Source organism: Cyprinus carpio, chromosome B9, assembly GCF_018340385.1.
Source record: "Cyprinus carpio isolate SPL01 chromosome B9, ASM1834038v1, whole genome shotgun sequence".
In the NCBI taxonomy this organism is placed as follows: domain Eukaryota; kingdom Metazoa; phylum Chordata; class Actinopteri; order Cypriniformes; family Cyprinidae; genus Cyprinus; species Cyprinus carpio.
The window spans coordinates 12,492,442-12,518,357 of NC_056605.1; the positions used below are offsets into that span (position 1 = coordinate 12,492,442).

The 25,916-nt window shown below is 36.1% G+C and overlaps 1 protein-coding gene across 1 annotated transcript in view; it reads left to right on the top strand.

Annotated features, from left to right (window-relative positions):
• The window catches only part of myo10l3 (myosin X, like 3), a 66,625-nt gene that overhangs the window by 18,899 nt on the left and 21,810 nt on the right, over positions 1-25,916 (top strand). Inside the window, exons 3-20 of the mRNA XM_042731011.1 lie at positions 3,513-3,671; positions 4,692-4,879; positions 6,150-6,284; positions 6,377-6,515; positions 6,625-6,709; positions 6,849-6,955; positions 7,343-7,472; positions 8,440-8,558; positions 10,270-10,416; positions 10,511-10,611; positions 13,462-13,528; positions 14,672-14,764; positions 15,097-15,165; positions 17,976-18,058; positions 19,097-19,205; positions 20,827-20,907; positions 24,230-24,354; positions 24,606-24,720. Of these exons, the coding sequence (XP_042586945.1) occupies positions 3,513-3,671; positions 4,692-4,879; positions 6,150-6,284; positions 6,377-6,515; positions 6,625-6,709; positions 6,849-6,955; positions 7,343-7,472; positions 8,440-8,558; positions 10,270-10,416; positions 10,511-10,611; positions 13,462-13,528; positions 14,672-14,764; positions 15,097-15,165; positions 17,976-18,058; positions 19,097-19,205; positions 20,827-20,907; positions 24,230-24,354; positions 24,606-24,720 (2,052 nt within the window). The remainder of the gene's footprint in view (positions 1-3,512; positions 3,672-4,691; positions 4,880-6,149; positions 6,285-6,376; positions 6,516-6,624; positions 6,710-6,848; positions 6,956-7,342; positions 7,473-8,439; positions 8,559-10,269; positions 10,417-10,510; positions 10,612-13,461; positions 13,529-14,671; positions 14,765-15,096; positions 15,166-17,975; positions 18,059-19,096; positions 19,206-20,826; positions 20,908-24,229; positions 24,355-24,605; positions 24,721-25,916) is intronic.

The following is a 25,916-nucleotide window of genomic DNA, read 5'->3' on the forward strand; positions in this document are numbered from 1 at the left end:
ATGAGCAATGCAAACAGTCTTTAATAAATCCACACAAAGGTAAATCCAGGACAGAATGGGTAGGAGCACACGTAGTGGACCAGACAACAAACAGTGAACTTAACCCAACTTAAATAGGAGGGAAAACTAGGACACACAGAACACAATAGGAATGAAAACACAACAAAAGTCCAATGGGGTGTGACGGTAATATTGTGAAATTATGAATTTTTTTAAATGGTTAATTAATTAATAATTGTTTTCTATTTCAGTATATTTTAAAAATTTATTTTATTGGCAAACTGAATTTTCAGCATCATTACTCAAGTCTTCAGTGTCACACAATCCTTCAGAAATCATTCTAAAATGTGGATTTGGTTTGAAAATATTTTTGTGGAAACCCTGATTTTAAAAACAGAGTTATTATAGTTTTAGTAATAGTAGCAGGTATCTAATTATCTAATGAAGTTTATGACCACTATAGTAATATTTTTAATTTTTTTAAAAATCTTTATGGTATATTTGTTTTGTTTTTTTGTAAATTTTTTGTCTAAAAATTTGTTTTAGTTTCCTTTTTAGTTAAATTTTCCTTTATTTATTTTACTGAAAATGTTTTCCCAGTTTTTTTTTTTTTTGGTGAAAAATTTATATTTAGGTGGACTATTTTTTTAGGAGACCCTATAATTAGGGCTGTTGATTGAATTCATTTTAAACCATTTTTATGGATGGTCCACCACCCATACTGTTGGGTCAACCACAAGGTCCATTTTGCTGCTCACCCTCCAGTAATAACAGCCTCTCTCTCTCTCACCTCCTCCTGTGAATGTTTGGTTGAGACACATTTATTGTCATGTTACCGAGTGTTATTCCAACCTCCAGGCTGTTTGTTTGGCCTTAGTGGTGGGAGCGAGCATCTCATGAACAGGAATTTGGGGAATTCGTCTCTAGCAGGAATGTTTTTTTGCTTAAACATCCCTGACCTCTTTACTGGATGTTTGCTAGTGGATCACATGGCTCGAATCTTGTATTTTGTGTGTGAACTTTGACCCGGAGTGCGTCTGGCGGCCTGCTGTGTTAAGAAATTACCCACAGACAGCAGATTCCAGGTCTGGTTTTAAAGTCGAGGCGTCACACTGCGATAACATAAACTTTGAGACACAGCTACGAGCTGCTCTGCTTTTGCAAAAATGACTTCATTATACTTGAATGAATCATTAATAGTGCTTCCTAGAGTGAACTAGTAATGAAACTTGTTCACAGAGTCACACCCGCAACTCTTATTTGGTAAACAGAGCCTCAGGTGTTACGACACATTGATTGTGTGTGTCGTATCTCCATACAGATCACATTAGCTCAGATGGGGGCGGGTATTCTGTCAAAGTGCTGTTTCCTTCCTGTCATGTCTGATCAATTAAGCTCATCTGTCTGGAGACAGGCCTGACGAGCCACAGTGATAAGATCGTTATTGTATGACATCATTCAATTTTAGTGCCACTCTTTGCTAATGGATTTATCATCCATCTCAGTTACAAGAAAAACACGTCCAACACATTTAACACAAATTTAAGGAATATAGATATAAAAAAAAAAAAAAAAAATTCTATATTTAAAAATAATTATCTTTTATTTTTAGATTTTTCAGTTTTTAATTTTATTTTTTAGTATTTTATGTTTTTTATGTTTATCTGAATTTCTAATTAGCTTTTCTATTATATTATTATATTATATATTTCTATTTTTAGCTATTTATTTAGCTTTTAGTTTTAGTAATTTTAGGAATTCAATTTATATCATTTCTTTAGTTGATGAGGTAATTTTTTTTAAAAAGGTAACTTTTTTGGTTTAATGGTCTAATATTTATATTTAATTTTATTTCTGTTTTATTTCATTTAACAAAAAATGTTTTATTTTTAGTTAACAATAACAACAATGAGCAGAAACTGTGCAGAACAATTGCCACAGTTAACTAAATATTTTCCCCCTAAGTTTAAATGTGAACCTGGACCACAAAACCAGTCATAAGGGTCATTTTTTATTTTTATACATCAACTGAAAGCTGAATAATTAAGCTTTCCATTGATGTATGGTTTGTTAGGATAGGATAATATCTGGCCGAGATACAACTATTTGAAAATCTGGAATCTGAGGGTGCAAAATAATCAAAATATTGAGAAAATCACATTTAAAGTTGTCCAAATTAAATTCTTAGCAATGTATATTACTAATCAAAAAATAGTTTTGATATATTTACGGTAGGAAATGTACAAAATATCTTTATGGAACAAGATGTTAATATCCTAATGATTTTTGGCATAAAAGAAAAATCGATAATTTTGACCCATACAGTGTATTGCTGGCTATTGCTACAAATATACCCGTGCTACTTATGACTGGTTTTGTGCTCCAGGGTCACAAATATGTACCTTAAATATGAACAACACTTTAGCAAGCTTCAATAATTACACTTTTTCCACTTAAATATCTGACTTTTGCTGTCTGGTAGACTGTTTGCACTCTTAAAAATAAAGGTGCTTCATGATGCCATATAAGAACCTTTTTGTCTAAATGTTTCCATAAAGAACCTTTAACATCTGAAGAACCTTTCTGTTCACAAAAGGTTCTTTGTGGCGAAAGAAGGTTCTTCAGATTATAAAAAGGTAAGAAAGAGATGGTTCTTTAAAGAACCTTTGACTGAATGGTTCTTTGTGGAACCAAAAATGGTTCTTCTATGGCATCGCTTGAAGAACCTTTTGAAGCACTTTTATTTTTAAGAGTGTATATGTCTTTCATAAGAAAATGGGTATCATTATGTCTTCGTCTGTAGCCTAATCCAACATTCACTGGTATCTGCTCATAAATTTCTATTCTGATATAATATGAACAATTATTTGGACATTTACTTGAAGATTTATGTAGCCCAAATATTTGCCTATATAACCTTAAGGCAAACCTCAGTGTGTGGGTTGCTTATAAATCAGTGTAAAATGACACTAGATAATGTCTGTATGATTCAGCAAAAAAAAAAAAAAAAAAAAAAAAAAAATCCTCAATGTCAGTTAGATGGATAAAAGAGAACCATTTCAAGCCTTGTGATCTCACATAATGTTTAGTGTCCAAGGATTTCTGAGGACAGGTCGTGGAAGATGTGCTCAGGACAGTGAAAGTGAGAGGGGCGCTGTGAGGATGTCATGGGGGGTATGGTTGCAGGAATGTGAAACAACTTGGCTGAAAGATGGAGCAGGTTCGGACGCATTAGTAAAACAAGCTGCAGGCCCACACATACACTGCTGTAAATGAGCCCTGCCTTAGCGCACTGTTGATTCAAAGCAGCATAAATCACAGCTTATTTCTTCACACTTCGGATTCCTGATGTGCCATTTGGGAATACATATTTAGTTATGTCAATCATGTGTTCACTGAACTGTACACTTTCTGGTTAATCTGAAAACACTTAAAAGTAATGTTCACAGTTGTTCCTCTGATGACAGCGTGTGTTGATAGTCACAATGAATGTGTGATTTTATGTGTTAAAGGTGATAACTCTGGATCAGGGTGAGGTGAACAGGCTCAAGGTCTTCCCCATGCATCCCACCAGCATCAATGGAGTGGAGGACATGTCCAATCTGGCCGAGTTACATGAGGCCGCCATCATGCACAACCTCTTCCTGCGATACCAGAAGGACCTCATTTATGTAAGTTTCATTAAAAAAAAAAAAAAAAAAAAAAAACTGACTTCTCTTGTTTTTATGTATAGCTGGTTATAAACAGTACTTAATCCACACCCTAACCCTAACAGAAAACATTCTGCATTTTTACAATTTAAAACGAGTACTGTCCCCAAAAAGAGGGTATATAAGAATTAGGTCACTTCTGGGTACAAATGTGTCTCAAAAATATGGTTAAGTAGGTCTACAGACACACACACACTAATTCTCTTCATTACATTCAAATGGGAATTTGGAATTTGCAGTGTTTTCATGTAAACAATAGAACAGTCTGTGCTTTGAGAAGTCTTGTGCCTCAAAAGAACTTTGTTCTATAAACCCTAATGGTGTTTAATCTGTGCAGAATTTCCCATGTATCAATAACTGTAAGCATAAATTAAGCAATTATTGATGGATATCCATTTTGTTTTTTCCTTCACAAAAAACTACTAGTGGTATTTTTGGTCTTACCAAATTTTTAGAAAAAATAAAATTACATGGTCTTCTAATCTGTATTTCATCTGATGATAATTTTATCTGTCTGAAACTAACAATTTTTTAAAATTATTATTCATATACATTGATAGTTTTTATCATCATTTTACTTTACTATTTCCTGAATTGTCAAAACGAATTTTAACATATATTGGAATTATCATGGCATTATATGGTATATATATATATATATATATATATATATATATATATATATATATATATATATATAAGCATTAGTACATAAGCCAAAAATATTTAACAATTGATCATGCAGTTGTCGGTGGATTTGTAGAACTTTGGAAATGACAAATTCTGTAGAAATCTGTAGTGTGTAAAATCCATGTGATGCTAGATATGTCTATGAAAAAACATTTTTGAACCATTAATGATATAAAACAAAATATTTTAATGGATTCTTTTTTCCAAGGCTGAACACTCCATGTTAAACTTTAAACAGTGTAAGATCAAGCTCGTATGTTCTCATTGTTATTCATTCATTCTACCTTGCAGACCAACATTGGCTCCATCCTGGCAGCTGTGAACCCTTATAAGCAGATATCGGGTCTGTATGACACCGAGGCAGTGGATGTGTACAGCAGACATCACCTGGGTGAACTACCTCCACACATCTTTGCTGTGGCCAATGAGTGTTACCGCTGTCTATGGAAGAGACATGACAGTCAGTGTGTGCTCATCAGGTAACGCCCTGCTAGTTTTAAGTTGCTTAATTTAAAGGCATTATTATCAGATTGGGATGGAATTAATTTGTAATTTTAATAGACAGTTAATCAGATCCTCTACATATAAAGCTCACTAGACTGCTGCTGGTGATTTATGCTTTTCAAATGCATACAAGATCACTGAGGTGCATGGGTGTTTTGGTCATCTGCTATTCCATAGGACTGCAATCCAATCAGAGTGCGACTGCTGAATCTAGAAATGGATTATGTTTGATTTATACTGCAAGGTTTATTGCATAACTCATCTTGGCATGGAGGTCAGAGGTTACTTTTATTTGCTTAGTGGCAGCTTGGAATCAGAAGCCCTCTAAAGTGAGCACTTGGAATGATTATGGGTTTGTTCCAATTGCAAAATAGTGCTGTGTGAAGTGTTCTTCATATTGTATTTGGCCATATTAATCAAAAGCTTAAATTGTAGAGAGTTTATAGTATTGTTAGGGATTGCATAGTTGTAAGGGAACTGCACATCGAACAAATATACATAAATATATAATTTCACAGGAAGTGGAGAGGAATATTTTGTGTGATTATTTTTTTGTGGAGAGGAATATTTGACCCACCAGTCACTGTGCACTTCCTCAGTAATGAACAAAGTTTGGCTAAAATAAATGTAGTGAAAGAATTCACAATCATTCACCTTTCAGGAGCAGATATTACTAAATTTAGGGTTTTTGGCTGTAATGAGTGATGCAATTTGTATTCATTTATTAATACCATTTAAAAGTTTGTGGTCAGTAAGATTTTCTTTTGAAAGAAATTAATTTTACTTAGCAGGGATATGTTAAATTGATTCAAAGTGACAGTAAAGACATTTTATAAAATATTCATATTTGAAATGAATACTTTTGAACATTCTATTTTTCAAAGTATCTTGACAAAATAAAAAAATCACTCAGCTCAACTGATTTCTAGCAATGATAATAATAAATGTTTCTTGAGGAGCAAATCGGCATATTAGAATGATTTCTGAAGGATCATGTGACACTGAAGACTGAGTAATGATGCTGAAAAATCTGCATTACCATCACAGAAATAAATTCAAATACAACAGCTGTAATTATTTTAATGACTGTTTTTACTGTATTTTTGATTAAATAAATGCAGCCTTGGTGAGTATAATAGACTTCTTTCAAAAACATTTTAATGTATTTTTGTTTAATTTGTTTTATGTTTGTTGTTCATGTGTATGTATTCTCAGTTTTTTATGTTCATGTGTATGTATTCTCAGTGGAGAGAGTGGTGCTGGGAAGACAGAGAGCACCAAACTGCTGCTGAAGTTCCTGTCCGTCATGAGTCAGAACTCTACAGGCTCTCCGCTCTCAGAGAGGACCACCAGAGTAGAGCAGGCCATCGTACAGAGCAGGTCATACATGCTCTATCACACTTGCTCTGTTCTTACAGATGTTGTCATATCTCTTTCCATTTTAACACCCATTTTTTCCTCTTTCACTCCAGTCCAATAATGGAAGCATTTGGAAATGCAAAAACCGTTTACAACAACAACTCTAGTCGCTTTGGCAAGTTCATTCAGCTTCACTTTTCTCAGAGTGGAAATATCCAGGGTGGCTGTATTATTGATTATTTACTTGAAAAGGTATTTTCTATGTATTTTATTTTTAAAAAAAAAATAGAACTGTTTATAGCCATGCATTTAAGCAGTTGTATTAAATGCTTTGTGTTTTAAAAATGTCATTACATTCCAGAATCGAGTTGTGCGGCAGAATCCGGGAGAGAGGAACTACCATATTTTCTATGCATTGTTGTCAGGTGCTAAGTATGAGCACAGAGGTGAGATTTTAGCATTATTTCATTATGTTTTAGAGGCACAGGCATTACACACTTCACCTTTACACAACCTGAACCTTTGTTTTTTTTCTCTTTGGCCGTTGTATTGCAGTGTAGAGTAACCCTGTGTTCTTTCCATCAGAAATGTACATGCTGGCTGATTCCCCCGAGGCGTATCATTACCTCAACCAGTCCGGCTGTGTGAAAGACAGAAGCCTGGATGACAAGCACCTCTATGATAGTGTGATGGTGAGTCAATACTGTATGTTTGACGGCATTCTCGACTCTAAAACAGTTCAATTTCACATGAAAACCACAAGGAACAACGTGAAAGTTGGTCTTTTTTAATGCCATGCAACTGGGCTTTAATAAATGTTCACTAGAGGGCACCACATCATCTCTTATCTGTAACTTGCTCGGAAAGAATTAGGTAGAAATAATTAAACTCCAGTTATTCTAAGTTTTTTTATTCATATCTATTGGTATATAAAAATGACGTTTGTGATCACAGTAAGCATAATGTGTCCAGATCCCATTTCCTCCTCTCTTTCCCTTAAGAATTCAATATCAGCTGTATCTGTCAAAATAGACAAATAAAATATGTCAAATAAATATTCTTCTGTTTAATGACTGCAGGAAGCATTGAAGGTGATGGAATTCACTGAGGAAGAGATCCGCGATGTCTTCAAGCTTCTCTCTGGAGTCTTACAGATCGGCAACATTGAATTCATGACTGCAGGGGGTGCTCAGATCACCACTAAAGGAGGTTCGAGGCAAATCAGCATTATTCAGAAGCATAGCTTCTGTGGAAGGATAGCGTAGTGCATAGCATAGTGGAAGGATCTATTAAAAACCACCTGTAGACCTGACACACAATATCAGGAGCTAAGAGTAAAGGCCTTCACTGAGTGGAGTGTTTAGAGGCATGCTACAACATGTCAGAATTCACTTTGATAACTGTACTTCATATGGGTGAAAACTCACTAACCCGTCTTAATGCTGGAGCAGTTCCAAAAGACTGTTGATTCATTAAAAAAAGAAAAAAGAAAAAGAAATTCTGTAATCAATTACTCAAATCTACTGGTTGCATATTTCCATGCGGTCGCAATGAATGGAGACCATAGGTTATTATTACAATTTAAAATAGGCGTTTAATTATTATATTCTATATTTTTAAATGTCATTTATTCTTGTGATGGGAAAGCTGAATTTTACAGTTTTCAGTGTTTCACGATCCTTCAGAAATAATTCTAATAAAGTAATGGATTTGGCGCTCAAGGATTTTTTTTTTTTTTTTAATTATCGTTGATGTTCAAAACAGTTGTACTGCTTAGCATTTTTATGGAAACCATGAAGCATTTCATTTAGGATGAATAGATTTTTTGATAGAAATCTTTTGTAATGTTATAAATCTCTTTACTGTTACTTTTGATCAATTGAATGGGTCATTGCTTAACAAAAGTTGTATTTTTTCTGACCCCAATTTTTTTAATCGTAGAAGGTTTGATTACAGTTCTTTATCTTATGAATGCAATGCATCCTGAAATGTGTAATTGTGTCATGTTGACTGTTGAATATTTGTTACATATATAACAAGTTTGCATATCATATGATGGAATATTTACTTGAAAATATATATAATATCCACTGAAGATTACCATTAACTGTGTACGCATAAACACTTTGCACATTGTGAAGGCTTATACAGTGTGTTTTGTTTATTTAATTGACAGTGGTCAGTGTTGTCAGTGATCTGCTGGGACTCGACTCCTTTCAGCTGTCTGAGGTTCTGACTCAGCGGTCCATGATCCTGAGAGGAGAAGAGATCTGCTCACCTCTCACTGTGGAACAGGTAAGGAACCAGGACATGCATACTTTTTTGTGATGTTGTATAGTATATAGGCATCAGGCACTGTCGTCTAGAAATAAGATATAGCTATGCATTTGCCTATTTAAATCTGGTTTATTTACATTTTGGCATAGGATTGGGCAGTGCATTTTTTTGGTTTGTTTGCTTTAGCCGTCATGTTGTGGCATGTCTGTGCTGTGCCCTCAGTGTGTCCAGACACATGTTTCCCTGCATCCCCAGGCTCACCCCAGATTTACTGACAGACTGTCATTAAAAACATGCTCACACCCATATGCCTGTGTAGAAAGCGTCTTTGCGTGACTTGGTACCATTTCCTGTTTTTTTGTCCCCTCGGATTCCTGCTATAATAACTCGGTGATAAAGATCTCATGAGAAGAAACACAATAGAGGCCGAGTGTGGAGACAGCGGTTAGCAGCCGCCTAATGGGGGCAGTCTATTACACAAATATGCACGCTAAACACAAGAAACAGTCGATGTAGCACCAGTGCAGAGCTTTCAAAATGTACTCTTAAGAATTCCTCTTCTCCGCAAAGGAACCAAAATCAAAGGCTTGATTTTTGAAATGTAAAACTGGTTTATGTGATGACCATTGAGGGGAAAGGGTGGGGGGGTGTATGCATGCAAAGAATAAAGAGACCCCAACCCACATTATCCCATAAATCTCATCTAGCATGTAGAACGGACCCTGGCCTTTGTGACCGACTCACACACAAGCAATCTTTTCATGAACAAAGACAATGGCCACTAACTCCAGCCTGTGTCAGCGGTCATAAAGCAGTGCCACGTCTTAATGGAGGCCCTTATTCCTCCTCCTCCTTTCCCCATAATGCATTAACACAGTGGTCAGGACCTCAACAGCTGCCATTGGCCGGATCCTGCACAAACAGCCATTCTTTCAGGTCTTTCTGATGGAGCCAGTACACTGTTCAGAATCAGGCAGAAGTGTCTCTGACTGATGAATTATAGTGTTGCTGAAACAACAGACGGGAGTTTGGCGTTCTTAGGAATAGCAGAGTCTAATTTGCGGGTATTAACTTTCTCTCCATCTGTAATCCAGTAATAGCAGCTCAGGGTTATTGCTGGGTTTATGAGCTGGACTGAAACTCCAGAAGCAAAGAGCTTCCACACTTTTCATCACTTTTGTGAAATGAATTGGTAGGCCAGTTTTAGTGGATTGACTGTGTTAAAGTCATTTCTCACAATCTGTATGTGTAGTCTTGCACCAGTGTAGTTTATCACATTTAATATGAACAAGTTCCACTACTCTTTTTTTTTATTTCTTAATTCTGAGCATAATTAAAAACAGAGCGTAATTAAAATCATACTGCTTTGTCGGGAATGGGTGGTTTAAATGTGACTTAAGTGTCCAAATACTTATTGGGGTCACTGTATTGTATCCAATCTCAGCTATAAATCAGGAAAGACATCCATTGTTTTCAAACTTCGCACTTAAGGCACGCTTAAAGACATGCACAATTACAGAGAATAACAACCCTGCAGATTCAGCCCATAATGTGAACTTTACTGGGGGGGGGGTTTCACGATGTTGAAATTCAAACAGACATATTAGTGTTTTGTAATGATCTCTAGAGACGTTGCTTGTTGACATTGTGGTTTTAAATTGCACTGTTGGAGGCTAACTAAAGGAAAATATCTCTAGATTAATATTAGTCTCTGCCCTGCTTTCCAAAGGCAATTGATTCCCGGGACTCTGTGGCCATGGCATTGTATTCCCAGTGTTTTTCTTGGATCATCGCCAGAATTAACCAGAAAATCAAAGGAAAGGACAACTTCAAGTCCATTGGCATTTTGGATATCTTTGGCTTTGAAAACTTCGAGGTGAGAGTTTATTGAGTACAAAGAGGTGAAACGTTCCAGCTAAACTGTCTGTCGATGGCATGTTGTCATGTTTTTATGACCCCCGCCCCCCCAGGTGAACCGGTTCGAGCAGTTCAACATTAACTATGCCAACGAGAAGCTCCAGGAGTACTTCAACAAGCACATCTTCTCCCTGGAGCAGCTTGAATATAACAGGTGAGTACTGTCAGTGACCCTGGTGAGCATTAAAGCCCTGCTCCTGGAAGAGATCTGTCAACAAAACAAGCTTTTTTTCTCTGATTTTGACCTAATATAGCACTCAAAATAATGAGTGTTAAATAATGAGTCTGAGAGTTGATACTCCATATTGCCATATTAGGTTTATGCATGATCATAAGATCAAAACATTTACTTAAAAGTAGACTAGTCTTATGGCATAGTAATAGGTTCATCACATGCACACTTTGACGGTTGTCTTCAGGGTACTTTTTACTGTCTCACAAACTGTTTTTCACATACTATAGGCCTATAGTTTGGAAGTTGGGCACAGTCTGTGTTTTCCTACGTATGTTACTGTGTGGGTAACAGACTTTTGTACTCAAGAGAAGCAATATTTGAGTTATTTTAGATTAAAAAAAAAAAAACTCAGCAAGATTGTCTTGCTAGCTATAAAAATGTTAACTTTAGCTATTTATTTGAAACTGTTGCTCTACTATGACAATAGTTCACTGGAAGTGACTATAGAATATGACAATTTATGCTAATGTCATGTTATAGCAAGAAAATCAATTGCTGAAGAGAGAATTTTATGCTAATGCTCTTCAGACATTTTTTGTAACATTCAAACACACATACTAGGAGTTTGCATAGCTAGGAGTTTTTCTGTCATATACTTGCACAGAATGTATTTCAGCTAGTGAATATGTCTGAACAAGATATGCCTAGTTAGCATTATAGCTAGTTATATCCAGTGTTGGGGAGTAACTAGTAATGGATTATGTAATTTAATCACAAAATAAATGTAACTGTAATCTGTAATTAAATTACAATTACTTATGAAAATGTTAATATTACAAAGGGGATTGCATCTGAATATTTTCACACACAGACAGGTTTGATTGATTTCTTTCCCAAATTGCATTGCTCTAAAATAGTTAAGGACACAGAATGAGACACATGCTTATTTGATACCTGTTTTTTTTTTCCTAATTGGTTTATGTAAATGCTTTATTTTTTAAGATTGACGTTTTTTTTCCAAGGCATTGTTAAATGCAAGTTTTTCCTGTCATAGCTATGCAAAGTTTTGATCTAAAAACAGTATCATTACTATTAAACTATATCTTATGATTTTAAATCTGGACTTGAGCTCAAAACAATCTCAAAGTTAAAAGAGGTGCTAAAGGGTTTTTGTTGTGGTTGCACTTTAGATTTAAATTATTATTTACAGTACAGTATTTACAGTAATCTAAGTTAGGTGCTACTGTAAGGTTAACCCTGTCTGATTTAAGTGTTTGAAAATTCTTAACATTTGAAAACTTTGGTTAGAATTTAGAAAAGTACCAAAAATAATCAGTTACATTACTTTAATAGAATAATTGAAATAGTTACACTACTTATTACATTTTAAATAGGGTAACTATGTAATGTAACCAATTACATTTCCAAAGTAACCTTCCCAACACTGGTTATAGCTAATAACCGGGGCGGACTTAATGATTTTGGGACCCTAAGCAAATTCCAGGTATGGGGCCCCAACACAATAACTGCTCTTTTCCGCCTAACCCTTATTTTGCTCTCTCACTCTAGTTTATAGTTTATTTATCCCTTCACAACCAGTAATTAGTCAACCTGATGTTCTAAAGCCATATTAGGCTACCTTATTTTTTTCAGATCACAAATAAAGACATTATCAAAAATGCTTGCACTTGTCCATTTACTAAATGATAAACTTTTTACAAACATAAAATTATCCCATGCAACTCACTTCATATTCCAAATGTTCTGAAGGCATATGGTAGGGTTTGCCTAGAAAGAAATCGAAAATTGAATCTATTATTAAGCAAAAATCTCCAGTCATTGCATTAGTGCATTATACAAGTGTGAGGAAAACATAGTGCCTAGGAAAAACATACAAGAGAGTCATTTTGAAACACCAAGACAAATAAAATTATGACTTGAAACACAATACTTTCTTCTCTGAGATTAATATATCCATTATGAGACAGTCAGACAGTATTATACAGCCTAGAATGCACGCAAAGAGTGCCCCCTCATATAATCAATAGCTGTCACTCACTTCAGTTCATTGTGATCTCACAACATTTCATTAATAAGCCCTCTTCACTTCACAATGAATCTCTTATTTACATCGTATCTACTGTACACTTTGTTATAATGAGAGGTTTCCCGAGCTTGCAGAACTCAGCACTTGACAAAAACTCTGCATTTTGAGTGGTGAGGTGATTCTAAACACTTCTGGTCATTGCGTTCTAGAAATCAACAGATATGTTTGTGATTGGCTAAATTGTTCAATGCTGCAAATATGTTTCACCAATATCAGATGGTGCCCCTCCCTGCGTACATTATGTCCTCACAGTTACATCATCATCAGGAGATGAAATAGCTGTGTGAAACCCAAAGCGAATGATACAGGCTCGTCTGTATGTACATAGATTTAGATTATAAGTTTTAGGTGTGAGATAGGGTTAAGGTGGGGTGGGGGTGAAATAGCGTAGAAGGGTGGAGGTGCGACATGATCATGATATACAGGACATGGGTCCTGTGATCTCTTTTAGGGTACAGTGATGGAGAGATAGCAGATGAACTGAGGGCGGGTTTTTCAGACTGTTCTTGCTGTAGAGGCTATGGAGGCACTCTGCCAGATGTGTGAATGGGTCTCGTCTTTCCCACACAGTTGTGTTCTTGTGTTGAAATGTGATGGCTGAGGGGGGACAGCAGAGCCCGGTCACAGCTCATTTCATCACATGAACCCTGAGGATAATACCACCTTTGTGTACTTGTAGTGTTGTGATGTTGCTCAAGAGGTTCTCTTGTGTCTTCGCACAGGGAGGGGATACACTGGGAAGCCATCGACTGGATGGACAACGCAGAGTGTTTGGATCTGATCGAAAAGGTGTCCTTTTAACCTTTGACCTTTAATCAGCTCTCACTGTGACTACACAGTGCTCATTAGAAACCTTTCCACTTTTGATAACTATTAGCACATGAGCAATTTTATATTGCATTTTCAGAAAGATTTGCAGGCTTTGTCAATCTTAAAAAAAAATGTAAATAATTAGGGTCTATGTCTAGTTTAGCCATGATGCTCATACAGGTGATGATGCTATCTCTTCTTTGCATCATATCTTGCCCTCTACATCATTTACACTACTATATTTATTCAATTATTGTGTTAATGCAAATAAAATTCTTGAAATGAATTTTTTGTTTTAAATAAATGCTATTCTTTTGAACTTTCTGTTTTTTGAACTTTCAACATTGATAATTATAAGAAATGATTTCTTAAATAAGAAATTAGAATGATTTCTGAAAGATTATATGACAGTGAACAGTGAAGACTGGAATAATGACTGCTAAAAATTCAGATTTACCATTACAGAACTATATTATAATATAAATTACAAATTAAAATATATTAAAATAGGAACATTTATAACGTTTTTACTGTGTTTTTGCTCAAATTATTGTAGCCTTGGTGAGCATAAGAGACTTCTTTAAAAAAAAAAATCTTGCTGACCCTAACCTTTGAACCGTAGTGTAAATCTCTAAGAGGTCTGGGAAGTGTTGCATTAGAATTTGCCCAAATTTCTTCCAAACATTCTAAAACAGTGAATTTGAATTAAAAAAGTGTAGAAACATCTTCTGAATGTTCAACACTGAACAGCATGAGATTGCAAATGATTGCATATTATGTTGCAGAAAGAATTGCATGTTCCAGCTGCAATCAAAAAGATGTATGACCCATATGCTCTCAGGGCTTCCATATCAAGTGGCAAAAAAGCACAATATGATTGAAAAAATGCATCTTAGTTATCACTGAGAATAATCAAAAACTTGACGTTGACTTGAAGCTACATGACATTACAAGTAAATATTAGTGTAATTTGAGAGACAGTATTTGACACTAATAATGAATGATGGCCCACTGTTAAAACGATAATAATTAACATCTCTGATCGATTACAAACTAGACCCCTGTGGTTAATGTGGAGAGCCATAGAGACCGTGTGCTTAGATCAGTGTGCTCTTTCCTCAGAAACTGGGCATGTTGGCTCTTATCAATGAAGAGAGCAGATTCCCTAAAGGCACGGACTACACCCTACTGGAGAAACTCCACAGCCGGCATGCCGTAAGTCCTTCTTTTCGAAACACTCACAGACATACAGTATGCTTTTCTTTCCCGCATCTCATTTCAGATCACAGAGAGTTAATTCTTCTTTAAACTCGCTGATAAAGACCAGCGCTGAGCCAATAGGCAACACCCAGTCACACCCCCATAGCCTCTCACATGCACATGCACAATACGGTAACGTGAGCAGGCTTTCCTCAGGGCACAGGAACAATGAGTGTGTCCTCGGAGAACACACATACAGTATGGCCTGACTGAAGTACCTCTGTGTGTACTCACTTCAGATATAATCAATATGAAAAATAATGTGTTATGTGTTTCTATCTCTGCAGACAAACCCTTACTACGTGAAACCAAGAGTGGCAGATCACCAGTTTGGTATTAAACATTATGCAGGAGAGGTAATTACATCAACAAGCAGTGTTATTTTAGCATGTTTGTATTATTGAATCAGCTTTTATTTTTTATTTTCAGTTTTAATGTTAATTTTATTTAAACTTTATTTAAACTTTTTTTTTAATATTTCTATTTAGCTTATTTTTATTTCACTTTTAATTTTAGTAAGTTAGTGGCGTAGTGCTTCAGCTAATGTTCAGCAATATTTCAAATTGTATTTATATTTTATTTTTTTAAAGTACATTTTTTTATTTTTTTTTATTTCAGAAGCAATTTTTAATAATTTTACTATTAGTAAACTGTAACCAATCTGTCAACAAGTGTGTGACAAATGTGAGAGAAACAAACACACTTTTTTTAAGATACAGCTTAGAATTTATAATGCGTCTCGCCAGGTATGTAGAAGAAAATTGCAGTGTATAGCAAAAGTGTTTTACAGTATTGGTTTTGTGGTGCATTATTTGTGAGGTTGGAAAGATTTTATATGGTCTACCAAAATTTATAGTACAGTTTAAATGCATTTAATTGACATCTGTGTTGGCAGACTCCAAACACACACACACACACACACACACACACACACACACACACACACACACACACACACACACACACACACACACACACAGACACACACACACACACACAGGCACAGACACACACAGTGGAAGTGTGGTAAGAATGTGACACTTATTCTGTGTTTTAAAATAATTTAATTTAACAGTAACATTAAAAGTATAATGTCATATGAATGGTTCTGAAATAATATAATGATTCAGCTGTAGGCACAAGGCCTCAGGTAAAGCTAATAAATGATTCAGCTGTAGGCACAAGGCCTCAGGTAAAGCTAATAAATCAAGTTCTCAAACTAACTTGTATAATGTAAAACATAAAATTGGTTGATAAATCACTATTTACTGATAAAACATACTTAAGTCTTCTCCTTCTCTCATCATCTGCAGTATCAGTTTCAGGCTTTAAGAGAGGAATTAGTCTTTTCGGGAGAGTGAGAGAACGCAGTTAGAGCAGTAAATTGCTGTTTGCCCTTTTCACCCGTGGGCAGGGGCGATTTAGTGAATTGTAGGATATAATACAGGAATGGGGCCCTATACATTTGCACACATTTTATAGATCAACCCTCGAGGCCTGTCGTGATGCTTGCTTCAATGGTGGCCCCACATTGTTGTTGTCCAATGTTTCTACATTTGTTTATGTACATGTTCTAATGGGATTCTTTATTTAAATTTATTCATTTAGCAGATACTTTTATTATTTCATGTTGTAGACCACGTAGGATAAACCTCACAAACTGAAACTTTAATATTATTGGGATGAGTCAAGTATAAATTATATATTATTTAAAACAGATTTATGTGGGTGAATATTTCGCATTGGTCTGCTGCAGACTGGATTATTGAAAATGCACATTCATTCTCTGCCATTAGGAGGTGCTTTTGGAGACAGAAATCAGTGGGTAAAATGTGAGTTACCAGCGTAAGCTATTTTATAAATCAAGTTTAAAATTACTCTCACGATTAATGGCATGATTGTCATGTATAATTTTTTATGTAAAACTTAAATGAAAATGTGCATTATTCATGCATGACAAGTCTCAGCTGTTACTGCTTGTTTGTACATTTTGGAAACAACAGGGTGTAAAAATTTGCTTAAAATCTTAAATCCTGGTGATGAAACTTCTAATCTAATCTCAAATATTGCAATAAATGTTTGATTATGAAACCGTTTAACACTATTGTTTCATAGTTATATTTTTGTTGATATTTATAATCTCAAATATTGGTTGATATCCGTTTATCACTATTGCACATCTGCAGTATGCAGTTTCATTTGTTTTGCCTCTCTTACAGAGAGCAGCAAAATTAGTCTTTTCGGGAGAGTGAGAGAACGCAGTTAGAGCAGTATGCTGAAAAAAGCACAGAGAGAGAGATGGAAAGTGAAAAGCTGGTTTGCCCTTTCACCGTGGGCACCACACGAATCCTCTACAGTTTAATGTGCTGGAAACCACACGCCTAACATGCACTCCCCTGAGAAGCATTTGGCATGCAGTCCAGCTCCTTCTCTAGCTGCCATTTCTCTTTTCCTGACAGTTTTTATTCACGCTTCTACTTTTACTCCTTACTTTCTCTCTCTTCTCCAAAAAAGGTCATTTTAATCAGTCGTGCTTTCCAGTAAAATATCTAAAATTGCATAGAGTATTAAGACTTGTATCTCATAGAGTTTTGCTTTCAATCTCCTTTTAAGGATTTTTATATATTGTTACTGGAAAACATCTAATTTTGCATGATAGCTTCACCTTAGTCTTGTGTGCAAAATGTCTGATGTGATGCATGGTTCCCATAATATCTATCCTGTCTTTCAAATGCTTTCAGGTGGAGAATATCTTTAGCATCTGCTCTCTAGGCCAACACAAATGAAAGATCGGACTATAAGCTTTGGATGAATTCTCTGTTTAAATGAGAGCTTGTAATTATCAAGATGGTGTTATAAATACCACCAGCATGTGTTGTGGATGCTGCATACTTTACAGCTCAGGAGTTTATTTCATAGTGTAAAGATCAGTGGAGGAATCTGTCGCCACGGAGGTCATGACTGAGTAATACTCAACAGGTGACTGCATTAAAATGCAGCAGCTCGATCAACCTCTCAATTCGGTCTCTCATTATTAGGCTGAAATGTTAGGACAGACACATGAAAAAATGTAAAATTAAAAAATATTTTCCATTCATAAAATAAATATATGCATGATCATTAAGTCATTGTACATGTATTTAGTAACTGTATTTGTGTGTGTCAGGTACTGTATGATGTGCGTGGCATTCTAGAGAAGAACAGAGACACATTCAGAGATGATATTCTCAATATGCTGAAGGACAGCAGGTAACAAATCAGTCACTTTGTTTCTGTTATTCTAAGCAATGCTGTGGATCATATCATCCTTAGCTTGTCATGAGATCAGCGATGTATATATGTACTGTAAATGATGCTTTTCATGCTACAAAAACTATTGACAAGAAATATTTTGGGCATTTTGACATGTGTTGTGATATTATACTGCATATAAAATCCTACATTAATGAAGCTTTTATGAATTAATTTTAATTTATAGACTACATGGAATATTTTTAATGCCACTTTCCAAGTTCAAGGCACCCAGAATATTTTGCTGTTCGAATATCTAAACATGCCTTACATCAAAATAAGAAGAGAGCCTCTACTTTTAAACAAAAAATTTAATTTATTCTTAATTTATTCTTTATGGTTTATTCTAGCTTCAAGCATTCTTTTTTTATCAACACTTGAATGTAGACAGGTTTCATAAAAAAGCAACATTTTGAGCAAAAAGCTGAGAAAACTGTATTTTATCAAATACTACATCTGGATCATGTTCAGTGCATTGATCAAAGTGAAGATGCAGCACCCCCAAAGCTTGCGCAGTCTTTTACCACTTTCTGGATTAACATTTCACTCTGTAACATTAGCCAGTTTTCATTTATATGCTTTTTGTTGTTGATGTTCACATTATTTTTCATATGCATATGCATATATACAAGATCGCGCGTTTGTGTTTTTGATTGGCACATTCTAGACTCATTCAGCAGATATAGATATTATATATAGATAGATATTAGCGTACCCAAGCCTATAACAGTGAAAACACAGACACAGAAAATTCTGTTTTTGGTGGGGAAAGAGTTAAAAATGAATTTGACACACTGAAGGATCATTTAAAATCATGTAATGAAGGCAAAAAGCTGTTTAAAAACTTGCTGGGCCTAAGAAATACACTTCCTAAATACATTCATTTAAATTTGAACTTAAAAATCCAGCTACCCTGAAGCAGTTGTTGCTGATCTCCATTTCTTCTGATATGAATGATGTTTGTGAGCGATATTGTCTCTATTGTGTGTCTCTCAGGCTTGACTTCATCTATGACCTGTATGAACGTGTTGGTAGCAGGAATGGAGACGAGACTCTGAAGATGGGCACTGCCCGCCGCAAACCCACCGTCAGCTCTCAGTTCAGGGTGAGACAGCTGATGATCTAAATGTGCCATCTGATGTTTTTATACAACTCTATTTTGAAAGAATCGGAACAAGAAGACTGTGAGACAAGTGCTCTGCCCTAAAACCTAGCTTAGCATTTTAAGGCATTATAGACATGCTAAAATACCTTGTTTTTACTAAGTTCAAAGGCAGCATCATGTGATTCACATAAACAGTTACTCCCAGAATACACTGCTCACTGAAAAAAAGATCCGAGATGACGGATGAAGAAAGACATATTTCACTTAATATCTGCAGAAATCTGCAAACCAGTTAAGTGTAATTAGAAATAGATTATTTGCATCAGCATTTATGTGTTATGTATTTTTATCTGAGTATTGTGTTATTAGCTTAGCAAAATGCTAACATCAAACTCTAGAGAGTGCAACAGTCTGGTTGACCCTGACTGTTGACCTTTAAAGACAGACCTACTCGTTGCTGATTGGTTTAGTTCATGGATAATAACTCTTTAACAAAGACCTTTTAAAAATGTCAATGGGAAAAAATAATGGGAAAAAAACCCTGAACCAAGGCTGCTGAAAAAGTGGTAGATCACTGTTGCACTCTATTGAAATCAGTTGTTAAATCACATTTGTGAAGTCCTTTTTGTGTGCTACGAGGAATTGCAGACAATGTTGAACGTTTCAAATCAGTCACTTATTAGGTTAAGGATGCTCCCTTAAAAGACAGCTGCCTTTGTAGGCAGTAGTAAGTGAGGCAGCTCAGTAAGTTTCAAAACAGAGCTAAAATGTGTGTTTTCATGTTTAGGTTTATTATTTTGGGTGTACATTCCAGATTATGAGTGTACCCTGCTGAAAAAAACAGCATATGCTGGTAAGGTATGTTTTGACGCTGGGATGCTGGTTTATGCTGGTCCTTTGCTGGTTTGTGCTGGTCCTTTGCTGGTTTGAGCTGGTCCTTTGCTGGTTTATGCTGGTCCTTTGCTAGTTTATGCTGGTCCTTTTGCTGGTTTATGCTGGTCATGTGCTAGCAAAGGACCAGCAAAAAACAGCAAAAGGACCAGCATAAACCAGCAAAGGACCAGCATAGACCAGCATAAACCAGTATCTCAGCGTCAAAACATACCTTACCAGCATATGCTGTTTTTTTCAACAGGGTAAACCTAGAATAAATTTTTGCTTATTTTTCTGCATATGCGTGACTCTGTGTGTACCTTGCATTTGTGTGTGTGTGTTTTGTCCTCTTGTCTATGACCCTGTATAGCTGCCCGTTTGCAGGGTTACGGGGCTTTGCATGTCATAACTGCCTTGCAGGGGATTTGACAGCTGCCCTTGTAGTGTGGCTCTTAAAGCCAGGGGATTACCCACAAACCGGGCACAAGGGTTTGACAGGGTCCGTGCATGTTCCCCTGTTCCCCTGTCATTAAAGCCAACCTGGAGCCTCTCAGTCTGAGACTGTGGGACAGAGTGCCAGGTTGAAGGGTCCTTGATGTGACTGGGTAAATACTAGCCCTGTCACTGCCTGTGTTTGCCAGGGGGACGGACAAGCAAATAGCAGCTGTGGTTGCTGAACGGCACTTTTGGTGCTGTTACTTTCCTGTGCAGGGGTGTAATTTAGTGTTATTGTGACTGTGTGTTTCAGGACTCTCTTCATGCACTGATGGCCACTTTAAGTGCCTCCAACCCTTTCTTTGTGCGCTGCATCAAACCTAACATGGAGAAGGTAGGATTGACACTTTTTGTACTGGCCATATCACACTCAAACCATATTACTTTCCTTATTGAGTCAAACAGAAAATATATATTTTTTTAGAATTCTTCTAAAACGTCCTTTTCAGATGAATAGCTCAACCCAGAATGAAAGTCCATCATTGTTTATTCACTGTCAGGTTGTTTCAAACATGTTTCACTTTCTTTCTTCTGTCAAACATAAAAAAAGGAAATTCAAATAAATGTTCATGCGGCTTTTTTCCATATATTACAACAATCAAAGAGCAACTTAAAGGAATAGTTCACCCAAAAATAAAATTTGCTGAACATTTCCACACCCTCAAGCCATCCAAGATCTATGAGTTTGTTTCTTCATTGGAACAGATTTAAAGAAATGTAGCATCATGTCACTTGCTCATCAATGATCTCTCTGCAGTGAATGGGTGCCATCAGAATGACAGTCCAAACAGCTGATAGAAACATGACAATATTCCACAAGTGAAGTTAAAGCAGCTTGTTCATAATAAACAAACTGACCAACAGAAAGCTGCTTCACTTGAAAGTAACTTTGATATGAGCTGTGTTAATGACAATAGACCAATAGTGACCGCACATTTACAGTAGCTTTTTTGGTGGAACAGACCCAAATTTGAGCAATTGACCAATAACCTTCCGCTTCACTGTAGCTCCAGAATCATATTCAAGCATGTGCATAATCATACCGGCACATCATGCGGAAAGATGTGTTCCGCAATGTCTGGCGTCAGTAACATAAAGCAGCAGTGGTTCTTGCTTGTCTCATAACCAAATATTGATGCACCAAATTTGAATTTGCAGAAATGCAAATTAGATTTGAGAGCTATGTGAGAGATTGTCAGTGATGATGACTTTTTTTTAGTTCGGCTTTCTCTGGTCACTATATTCTTTCATTGCATGGAAAATAACACCTTGAACAAAATTTGCAATTACTTTTTTTAATTATTTTTTTGGATAAATTAATTTAAAAAAAAATCCACATGGGTTTGATATGAGGGTGAATAAATGGGAATTTAGATTTTTTTAGTGAACTATTCAGCTATTAAACTTTTAAGCCCTGCAAAGAAACAAACAAATAATAAAATTAGATTTTTTTAAAGTTATTTTCTAGTTAAATTTTTTTAAATATTTTGATACAAGATACATTTTCTTTAAGCAACACTGCATAAGATATTAAGACTTGTTTTTTAAAAATGTATCTTTAATATGAGTATATTTTGTCTTATACTCTAGCAAATTTTTAACTGATTTTCAGTATACAATGTTGCTTCTGATTTATGTTATGATTCAGTACTTTTATTAGTTACATGCACAGTTACTGTATATGCAGAATACAATTTCCATTGAAATATAAATCTGGTGAGCTACTTAAACTGTGCATTAAATATCTAAATGATGGATAAAAATGGTAAGATCAGACAAACATAAGAAATTATAATGGATTAACTTTAAGTTTTTCGAATATTTAATTAATTTACCATGATTTTAAATTTATTATTATTATTTTTTTCTGCTGGAAAACAGACTGATTAAGAAATCATTAGTATCAGTGCAGTGGCCTCTTCTTATGTTAAAATGAAACTTCACAGGACAATCTTGCATCATCACATTGTGAGAAGCTGTACAGCCAGCAGCCTGTCGTGTTCTGCACTCTGTATATAGAGTCTCTTTGTGCTGATTTGCTCAGATTGGAGTGGCCCATCCCCACCGCCAGCACATTCCTGCAGCCCAAACCTGCCAGTGCTGGGGTCAGAGGTCACGGCTGTCCGCTTCAGCGGCACTGAGAGGAGTAGCACACTCCTGACCTGCAGCAGAGGAATGTAGAGATAACAGCCAGAAAAACACACAGAGCCTCTACCCTTTATTATGTGACACAGTCGAGCTGTAATGATGCTCATTTGAGCTCACATATTACCGGAATTATTATGATTGCATTGATTCATAGAGGACTCTCGTTTCAGTGGGCAGAGGATCAGGTTGGCGCTTCTGGTGGGGTTGTTGTATCGTGATAACTGTCCTCAGGGAGGGGAATCACGGCTGTGGCTTTGTCTGGCGCCTGGCCTCCTCTGTCATTCCACACCTTTTCTTCTATCGTTTATGCCACACAACACATCCCACCTCACTTTGGGGCCCCGTTAAAGACAATTGTGATACTGCATACTTCATGCCTGACCCAGGTTTACTCCCCAAATTACACAGGCAGACCAGAAATACACCTCAGTCTCTTGTCACATTAGCCTGACATGATAATTTCAGTTCAGATTGTGCTGACTGAAATGAAGGACATGGCAAAAGGCAATGGTGGAACATGCTGTTAAGACGCACCAGATGTCCAGGCCACCAACAATGAGTCCCGCTCTTTAACATAGCGATCAAAAGGCCTGATGAGACAGGACAGTGTGGGAGCAGCTGAACACCAGGCACTGACGTTACTGATCCAGCTACAGATCACCACTAAACATGACGCAACACCTCACACAATAGACATAATCAATCCCAGCTGAAAGCTCCCATGGCTGACATTGGTGTTTGACCCCTTTTTCTGCCCACAGATAAAATGTTTGTCATAAACTGCAAAAATTATTTTCTTCAAGGTTTTATATCAGTATTTTTGCCTTTTAAAAAAATATCTATTTGACTAAATTAAGATAAGTTACTAAGATTTATTAGCAGAGAATGCATTTTGGTGTATATATCATACCCCACTGGCATTTTTTGTGCTTTTTTATTATTATACAATTTTCAGTAACACTTTACTTAAAGCCTTTATGTATTTTATTTAATGCATTAATTATGCCTTGTAATGGACCTTATAATGCATTGTACAGTTTCATTAATAATTGTAACCACAGTAAATACATTATAACACTTATCAATTAATTGTTACTCTATGTTTTGTAAATTCGGTTTAAAGATATAATATATTACAAAGCACATTATGAATAATTATAATGCTTTATACCCTTTAATAACCCTTTATAATGCATTATGAATAAAGGCATTAAGTAAAGTGTTACCTAGTTTTCTCTTAAGCATAAACCTCATAAACCTCATAAATTCATCATCATCATCGTAAAAAAATGCTAATGAGGAAAGAGCAATTCATATAACTAATAGAAAAACTTGCATCAGATTACAGAAATCAGATGTGTTATTATGAACAATATTTCATGTTAACTTGTAGTAGTGGAATAGGACCACTGTTGAATACTGAGTTTTGGTCCATTCAGTTTCAAGTAATATTGGGCTTAGCTGGTTGATGCCAGTGCTGATGGACATCTCCTTCTATCTTCTTCCAGAACGCAAATAAATTTGATGCAGATGTGGTTCTGAATCAGTTACGTTACTCCGGAATGCTGGAGACAGTGAAGATCCGTAGAGCAGGCTTTCCTGTACGGAGAACCTTCCAAGACTTCCTCAGCAGGTGAGATACATCATCAAGAAACCACTGACAGTCCATCGAAATACAGTTAGAAGCACAAAATCAGTTCCAGATGCACATATTTGATCTCTGACAGTTTTTGGAAAGGTAATGTGAAGTTAAAGTTCTTGAAATCATAATGAACAATTGCAGGGAAGCTTTTCTGAATCTATCAGTACATTGTTCCCTTACAGTAAAATGATTGAAGTGGAATGTATGCATGTGTGTTCAAGCTGTGCCCACTTCCTGTGCAGATACACAATGATCCTGAGGGACAAAAACCACACGGTGGATGAAAGGAAGAAATGTACAGATCTGCTTACGAAGTATGACGTCACAAAGAAAGAGTGGCAGCTGGGAAAGACTAAGGTGCGGTTGCGTGACCCGCACATGTTCACACACATAGTTTAAAGATCCAGTATAAATAAACAGTGCTAGACCTCAGTGCAAGAGTTACTTTAGAATTTATATCTGAAATGCAACAAGGAAGAAAAAAGATATAGACAGGCTCTTAGGGGTTTTTCACACTTTTTACCATACAATGTTCAGTGTTTACATTACAGTGTTCAATTCTCATGGCATTTTACAGCAAGAAAAGTCTGTGAACCCTTTGAAAATTTCCAGATTTCTGCATTGCGTACTCATAATATGTGGTCTGATCTTAATTAAAATCACAGTTATAGACAACCCAGCCTTAGCGAGAGTGGCAACAGTCCAGAATTTGCTACATTTGTAGAATCCTACCATGGATGGATGAACATCCAAGTTGTTGCTTTTTTCAGCTGTTATGCTTCGTTATGCTCCTGTGAAAGCTTTTGTGATCGAGGTATGGTTCACACTAACCAGTCATTCTTGAGAAGAATATATTTAGTAGAAGCCTGGCTTTGTGTGTCTTTTATTTTAAGAACAGGGAACCTGTGCAACCCACATTAACCCGACTCTAATTAGTCGTGTGCTTGTTTTTTCCACACTGCCCTGCCCTGTGAATAATCACCCAGTGTTTGTGTTACTAGTGTTTGTCTGTAATTCTGACTGAACAAATTAAATAAGTAATTAATGCAGAAGTCCAGATATTTGCAAAGGGTTCACAAACTTATTCTTGCCACTATGGTACTCTGAGGGACTTGATGTAGTGAGCACACAGATGATATCTTAATATTAGAATCATGGAAGTGACAAAAAATTAAGGTGCAATTTTCATGGTAATGTTTTGCAACACTTCTGGACTTTCGCAGGGGATTTTTTTCAGTCTTGTGGTGTTTTTTCTGTCTCTCCTCTTTATATTATTTCCTTTTTCTTCCTCTCACCCCCCTCAAAAAACCCCTCTCCACATCTTGTTAAGGAGTTTTGCGGTCCCTCACTTTACTGAAATGACTCATCCCGATCTAGCCGGACTGAAAAAAGAGTGCAGCACTTTAAGGGCGTTTGGCAACAGGAGCACAGCAGCTCTGTAAAGAATACTTTCTGTTCTCTGTTCAACAGTGTCTATTCATTCTTATCTTGTAATCAGTCAGTTATTCACTCTCCTTGGTCAGTCTCTGCCTCACATTAAGCATGGCGGTTCA